General features: G+C 47.1%; 3 protein-coding genes across 3 annotated transcripts; 2 read left to right on the forward strand and 1 right to left on the reverse strand.

Annotated features, from left to right (window-relative positions):
• Positions 1–302: 302 nt before the first annotated feature.
• On the forward strand, positions 303–1,030 carry LOC100828138 (SKP1-like protein 4). The gene has a single exon (XM_003559879.2). The coding sequence runs from the start codon at positions 327–329 to the stop codon at positions 819–821; it is 495 nt and encodes a 164-aa protein (XP_003559927.1). The 5' UTR covers positions 303–326; the 3' UTR covers positions 822–1,030.
• A 387-nt stretch (positions 1,031–1,417) lies between these two features.
• LOC100837050 (non-specific lipid transfer protein-like 1) lies at positions 1,418–3,395 on the reverse strand. The gene is made up of 3 exons (XM_003562594.4): positions 2,847–3,395; positions 2,709–2,747; positions 1,418–1,848 (listed from the first exon to the last, which is right to left on the reverse strand). The coding sequence occupies exons 1-3, from the start codon at positions 3,181–3,183 to the stop codon at positions 1,709–1,711; spliced, it is 516 nt and encodes a 171-aa protein (XP_003562642.1). The 5' UTR covers positions 3,184–3,395; the 3' UTR covers positions 1,418–1,708.
• Positions 3,396–5,806: 2,411 nt separating this feature from the next.
• On the forward strand, positions 5,807–6,202 carry LOC104582029 (vicilin-like seed storage protein At2g18540). Its single transcript, XM_010231301.1, has one exon. It carries the CDS (start codon positions 5,807–5,809, stop codon positions 6,200–6,202), a length of 396 nt encoding a protein of 131 aa, XP_010229603.1.
• Positions 6,203–6,953: the final 751 nt, after the last annotated feature.

The following is a 6,953-nucleotide window of genomic DNA, read 5'->3' on the forward strand; positions in this document are numbered from 1 at the left end:
AAAACCTTGCCAGTATTTCATGTTGCAAAGAATGATTGCACAGAGAAGATGTTATTAAGAGATTTCATTGTAGTTTTTAATTATAAGAATTACCTCGTAATTTCTAGAATTCATGATCCAAAGTATTGTACCTGTAATGGTTTTCGAGTAGTTTACCGGTACAGATACGAAGCATGGAGTTAGCAGTAAAACGAAAATCTCGCACTTCGTTTTAAAGTTGGTTTAAAGTTTGTTCTACACCTCCAATAAAACCTTGTGCGTGTATAAAAAACAAACTAAACCCTTGTGGCTTGTGCGGATCGATCTGAAGAAAGGCCAAGGGACCAATGTCAACACCGGCGGAAGCGGCGGCGGCGGGCGCCATGGTCCAAGTGAAGACCAGCGACAACGAGATCGTGAAGCTGCCATTAGAGATAGCCAAGCAGCTGAGGCCCATCGGCGACATGATCGACGGCGGCGGCGCGGCCTCGACCTTGATGACCATCTCGCTCCCCGAGGTCCACTCGGCCAACCTCGCCAGGGCCGTCCAGTACTGCGAGAAGCACCACGCCGGCGGCGGCGGCGGCGACGACGAGGGCGTCCGCATCTGGGACAAGGAACTTGTGGGCGGGCTCGACAGCGACGGGCTCTACGGCCTGACGACGGCCGCCAGCTTCCTGGGCCTCGAGGGGCTCCTCCGCCTCGCCTGCCAGGAGGTGGCCGACAGGATCGCCGGCAAGGAACCCGAGCAGATCCGCGCCATGTTCAACATCGCCAACGACTTCAGCACCGAGGAGGAGGCCGCCATGCGGAGCGAGGCGCCCTGGGCCTTCGACGATTGATCTTAATATTAGAGTTTAGTACTACTATATAGATTCAGTTGGATGAGAGATGCACACACTCGATCATGAGTACTCGTGCTACTTCATCAGATGCAAACGTTTCGTCTCAAACATGCTTTGAATTGATCGCGTGCTGCTGTTAATTTGGTTCAGGATAATATTTCCATACGTTTTTTTTCCTGGTTGTTCTATTTTGTTCACAAGATTTTCCCTGCATGTTAATTTCGAGTTTTATCAGACCTGAATCGATCTTCAGCAGAATTATGTTCGATGCGATTCTTTTTGCGGTTGTTGTTTCTCTGTTATAACAGCAACGTCCGCAAGTGCCGACACTGTTGATGTGGAGCAGAGAAAAAGAAAAGAGAGTTAGGAGTAGTCAGCCTACTTACCATTGTAGGTTATCGAATAAACGTGTTGCATACTTATCATTGTACATTATCGAACAAACGTGTTGCATACTTACCATTGTACATTATAAAACGGAACAGAGTATTGCATTGCATGTACGAAATTTTATACGACGTGCTTAAATGCATCACATCAACATTCTGTATATTTTTTTGGAGGATGGCATCGTGCATAACTCTGATTGAAGGTCGCATCGAATTACCATCTCATGTTTCGACAATCATTCAGCACACAACACTTGCTACGGTTTTATCAACTTTATTGCGAAGACACCATATGCAAATATAGTACAACAACTAATTGGTGCCAAGACGAATCAAGAGTTCAGGCAACAGTATGCTAAGAACGAGCGAACACTGAGCAGCTAGCAGAATAATGTCTCAGGTCTGTCTCTCCCCAAAGTAATCCCTAAATCGCGGCACAAACCAAGCTCATACATATATGGCAGTAATCCACGGAACGAATCATGCGACGAATCTTCAGAGGTAGTGAGACAGCAGAGGCGCTGCCACGACGGATAGGACGAGGGTCACCAAGGAGACAGGAGATCGGGTCGCTGCCGCCTTCGCTGGGCCTGGACTGCCGGTTGCTGGTGTTGATCCGGAGCTTGGTGAAGGAGCTGCAAGATTAGATTCAGATTTCAGACTAGTGATATGAAAGTAGGCTCCATCAGGGGATAAGAGGTAGGAACAAACATTTCTTCAGTTCAGGGTTTCAGGCAGTTAAAGTAATTCAGTGTTTTTGTTCTCTATTATACCTACCACACAATTCACCTTCAGAGACAGACGGATGATGATTAATCCTCAACGGTGAGCACTACATAATTTAGTGCAAATCGACTTGTGCACACGAATCACATCATTTAGCATCTGACACATCTTATTACTCAATGAAGGCCACAACTGTCGTTTTCAATGGTTTAGTCTTTATACTGGACGTCATCCATCATACTATTGTTTTGTGAATTCAGTTGTGCGATTGCAACATCTGGCTGTCATCTATCATGGAGTATGATAGTGCCACTTTACAGAAATTAGACTATCCAGAATAGAATAATGTCTTCATTCTAATACAAACCATTAGTATTTCAGATGTTTTCGTCCTGTTCCTCTCATAAAATACTAGGCCAATTCAATCTTCTTTATGAATTGCAGGGTACCCTGCCCTATCAATGTTCTAGATTATTTTATTAGGAGCATATTTTGTTTTTTTACAGGCAGATCTCTGCCAACTTTGTTTATGAGTAAAACAGACAGCAGATGCCCGAGGAGACTGTTAAATTTCTGTATGGTTCAGAGAGCCCAGAGACATTCATATTTCCCTTCCCCCTAAACTCAGATTGGAAAATGCAGATGGAGATAAATCACTCTGGCTCATTGTTTACTCGGATTAGGGCATGCGCCAGATCTAATAAACGCACTTCTACACGGATCTACAGGTACTACGAAAAGCGAAAGAGACGGTGAAAATCGTAATTACCTTCAGTAGGGGCGGAGCCGGGGGCGCCGGGGATTGCAACTGCAGGAAATCGAAAAAAAATTAGATCAACCAGAGCCGCACTCCAAAAACGGCTCCCCCAGGAAAAAAAAAAGAGGAGAGAAGAGATCGACGACTCACTCTTGCACTTGCTCAACGCGGCCTGGTTGCCCCCGCAGGCGGCGGCGAGGCCGGCGGCGCGGGCGAGGTCGATGGGGACGCCGTAGTTCTTCCCGAAGGCGTCGCAGAGGCAGGCGGCGCTGGCGGGGCTGGCGAGCGAGGACTTCACGGGCCCGCAGCACTCCTTGGGCGGCTTGCTCACCGTGCTCCCCGGTGTGAGGTAGGGCAGGCAGCCGGCGAGCCCCACCAGCGTGGACCCGCAGTCCGGCCCCGACGGGCTCGCCGCCGGAGGCTGCACCTGCGCGTGCGCGGCCGAGGCAAGCGCGAGTACGACCATGACGAACAGTGAGGACGCCATTGTTGGCTGTAGGTGCGAGAAAGCGGCGGAGGTGGGGATGAGATTGAAAGAGTGGGGGGCAGATCGAGTGGACTTAACGGTGGGCGTGCCGCGTGCGGGCGGCTTTAAAGGCGGGCGGCGGGTGGAGCGGCGCCGCCAGCGAGGTATCGTTATCTACCCGGCTCCGCGTGGCTTGCGCAGAGTGATGCGGTTTAAAATGGGAGTGCTGGGCGGTTTGGTTGGTGCCAGTGGGATCTTTGGAACCGTCTTACGAACTTCCAATTAAGGAGTACTGATGCCAGATTTCCCTCATAAAAAAATCTAGCAATGCAACATCATTCTTTTCAAAATTTGAACTGGTCTAGACTCTAGAGACCAGAGCAGGGTTGCTAGCCGAATCATATTTGTTCCGCCCAATTGATTTGATAGTTTTAAATACACGGAGTATATATGATGTTTTGCCCTAGAAATATGGTTTAAAATTGGACTTGAAAGTTTAAAGATTTTCCAAGTGTATAATTGTTTAGTATACTACTCTCTCTATTCCACAATACAACGTGTATAGGTTTTTTTTATTTGTTCCACAATACACATCATTTTTCTTTTGGTATCCGCATCCGGCCAATAACTATAAACATCCATTTATTGTTAACCCAATATGAATGATCATGCACTAGAAACGAGAGCTGACTTGGTCCAAGTGCACAAATCTATATGAGATGTATTTTGGAACGGAGAGAGTAGTAACTTAGAATCATGCAGGCATCGATCAAAGTTTGTATCTCGAAGATTCTACTCAACTCTATTCTAAAACAAGCATGCTACTTACTTAATTTGTTTCACAAGATATTTTGCAAAAATACATTAAATCAAAGATTTAGTATGTTCTAAATGATATCATGTCGATTTCTAACTTGGAAGCGGAGGAGTCCACGAGCCTCCGATCGAAGACACCCTGTCTGCAGACTAAAATGGGAAAAGAGGAAAAATAATAGGACAAGGGGATATTCAGATCGAGAACGTATTGCTCTCGAGATTTTATTTCCTTAGACAACACATGGAGATACTCTTGTATAATTCCATGTTGTCCAGTAGATAATAGAAGCTTCTTTTGGCGATGGGAATGATTTGGCTGGACTCGTTGACCTTGACCAGCAACCACAACGTGCACCACTCTGCATTTGGTTAATTAGCTGTTACTACTACTCATCATGTTTGCCAATCGATCTGCACACACCTGGCAAACTTAATTCAAATAGACCATACAATACATCACACAGCTTGCAATCTTGCATTTTGCAGTGCATTTCTCGACGGTCGTTGCAGTACGCGTGGCCCGCCAAAATTCGATACGGTGCGTGCAACGGTGCAAGTATGGCGCTAAGCTAATTCTGCTGGCCACACGTCTGATCCAGGCATCCAGCAGCTAGCATATCTGGCCTGCGCCATGGAATTATTGTGCAATCCATGCTCCATTCTGCCATGTGCCATCGTCTCCTTATCTTCGTACAGTGTGCTGTCGATCCACCTGGCCTAGTAGTCTCGTGCTTGACCGTGACCGATCAGTGTGCCGTTTGCACGGAGATATCCATTTGTAAACTTGTGACATATACACAGTGTTGCACGTTCAGGATTTATCCGGGCATGCAGCTGGCTGGCGTCCATCTGTAGTACGTTTGCCTTTGCGGTGTATATGGATGTGCACTGTTTCTAGAACGAAAACCGTACGCTGTGGAAGATTAGCCATATGTACGAATCATGTCACTTAGGCGTGTCAATCGAATTAAATATGCGTCGTCTGCGGCTCAACCCAAGATGGAAATTCTGGAAGGAGAATTCTACTAGTACTACTCGACAGAATTAAATAGCATGGGTTTGCTCTGCCTCGTTTCCCTACATGCTTCGCCGTGTCACGATTGGAAAGGGGATTCCAGAGGAACACGATCGAGGAAGATCGACCAACAAAGTTCGTGAAATTTGTTGAAGCTGACCTTTTTTCTTCTTCTCCTTTTGCAATATTTTGTTACTTTTCACCAAAATTCCAATTCCACTTCAGTACTTCACCCTTACGTCGGCTGAGATATAAGGAGAAAGAATTAATACCGAGAAAGAAAGAAAAACGATATTTAATCAAAGACAAATAGGCTACATTTTCCCTTGTACGTATATATATTTCACCGAGGAAAAAAAATCAGTTGGCCATTTGGTGACGCTAGAAGAGATATGTGCGCGAGACCCCGGGACCGAGTCAATGGGCCGGCAGGTTTAGCTAGCTAGAGACCATGCATGTCCGATGAAAGCCTCGAAATATCCGCCATCCACAATGGATCCGAGCAGGGGAAGTATAATTAAGTGGCAATACGGAGCAGTACTTGACTTGCACATCGATCGCAGATGCTAGATAAGCCTCTTAGATAAGATAGCCATGTGCAATTGCTAGAACTCGACACTAGCTGGTTCTCTTGATCATAAGCGTTGGAAGTGGGTTTTTCATATCAACTGTACGTGGCAAGGGGTTTTTCAGATCAACTGTACGTGGCAAGGGGTTTTAGTAACCAACGCCAGCATGTGTTTCACGGTGAGGCGACAGCGTCGTCGGCAAGCCGAGGAGGAGGTAGAACGCCGCCTGAGAGAGGTGGAGGAGATGAGGCGAAGAAGGGAAGCAGAGGAGAAGACGCCGTGCTTCCGGCTGAGGAGGAACATGGCCGCCTACGAGATGGAAGAGGGGACGAGGATAAGGATCGCCAACGAGCGGGCCAAGGCGATGGCCTATGCCAACGCCAAGGCAGCTGCAGCTACAAGCAAGGAGAAGGGAAAGGGGAAGAAGAAGATGTCTGGAGAGGAGGTGATCAGAACGGAGAAGCAGAAGACGCCTAGAAAAACCAAGGGGGAGGATAGGTTTAAGGCGAAGGCGGAAAAGGAGAGGAAGAAGCGTGAGGACGAGGCGAAGAAGAAACGGGAAAGAGAAGCGAAAGAGAAGGAGGCCGAGAAGAAGAGAAAAGAGGTGCTCAAGAAGCGGAAGACGGTGCAAAGGAAATGATATTTAAGTGATTGATTGATCACGCCGTCAGGGTAATCTTGTCCGGCAGTAATCACCTATCTCTTGTTGTTTTTCATCCTCTTATGATAGCTTTGTTTTCCTGCGGGAATCCAGTTCATTTTAATCTTTGAACGCTGCTTTGATGCTAAAAGAAAATTCACCAATCTTAAATCATCATTACTAGTTGGACAATTATCATTACTAGTTGGACAATTTTGTATGTGTCACTAGTAACTACCAAACCGCGAAATTCGAACTTTGCCACTACCACCATTGATATTGTGAAGCCACAAACTCGTCCGACCACATCTTTTTGTCTAAGCAACCGGGTGTCGTTCCATCCGTTAGCCGTCCACCCTCTCCGTCATCTCGGTTGACCCTCTTCTTCTGAGACCCACCAAAGTGTCATGTCACCTGACTCCCTTCTTCTGCCGTGGGACCCACATAAGTGCTATATCACTCTTACCATGGGGAATGAGTAAATAATTTGTGCCCCATTCTTACCGTGGTTGGACGACCCATAAATATGGGGCGGACGGAGTAGAAGTTCAAGCTTCAAGACTGATTTTGGTAAATCCCCCACCCCTCTTGTCCGACCACTCCGTCACTTCCGACGTACTCTCCATCATCCTGTCGTTGCTATCTTGCACCTCCGCGCCCTCCGCTCGTGTTCCGCTGCGTCACCGCTCTTTTGCCCTCCTTGTTGAAAGCTTTCCCCTCTGCCCGAGGGCTCTACCCGATGGAAGCGAAG

Source organism: Brachypodium distachyon, chromosome 1, assembly GCF_000005505.3.
Source record: "Brachypodium distachyon strain Bd21 chromosome 1, Brachypodium_distachyon_v3.0, whole genome shotgun sequence".
Classification (NCBI taxonomy): domain Eukaryota; kingdom Viridiplantae; phylum Streptophyta; class Magnoliopsida; order Poales; family Poaceae; genus Brachypodium; species Brachypodium distachyon.

What these genes read in the sequence shown, in the direction of transcription:
- LOC100828138 (XM_003559879.2), top strand. Translation starts at nt 327, where the DNA reads ATGTCAACACCGGCGGAAGCGGCGGCGGCGGGCGCCATGGTCCAAGTG.
- LOC100837050 (XM_003562594.4), bottom strand. Translation starts at nt 3,183, where the DNA reads ATGGCGTCCTCACTGTTCGTCATGGTCGTACTCGCGCTTGCCTCGGCC. An exon ending in CGCGTTGAGCAAGTGCAAGA is followed by an intron (nt 2,748 to 2,846) that starts GTGAGTCGTCGA and finishes GATTTCCTGCAG; the next exon opens with TTGCAATCCCCGGCGCCCCC. An exon ending in CGGCTCCGCCCCTACTGAAG is followed by an intron (nt 1,849 to 2,708) that starts GTAATTACGATT and finishes CTAATCTTGCAG; the next exon opens with CTCCTTCACCAAGCTCCGGA.
- LOC104582029 (XM_010231301.1), top strand. Translation starts at nt 5,807, where the DNA reads ATGAGGCGAAGAAGGGAAGCAGAGGAGAAGACGCCGTGCTTCCGGCTG.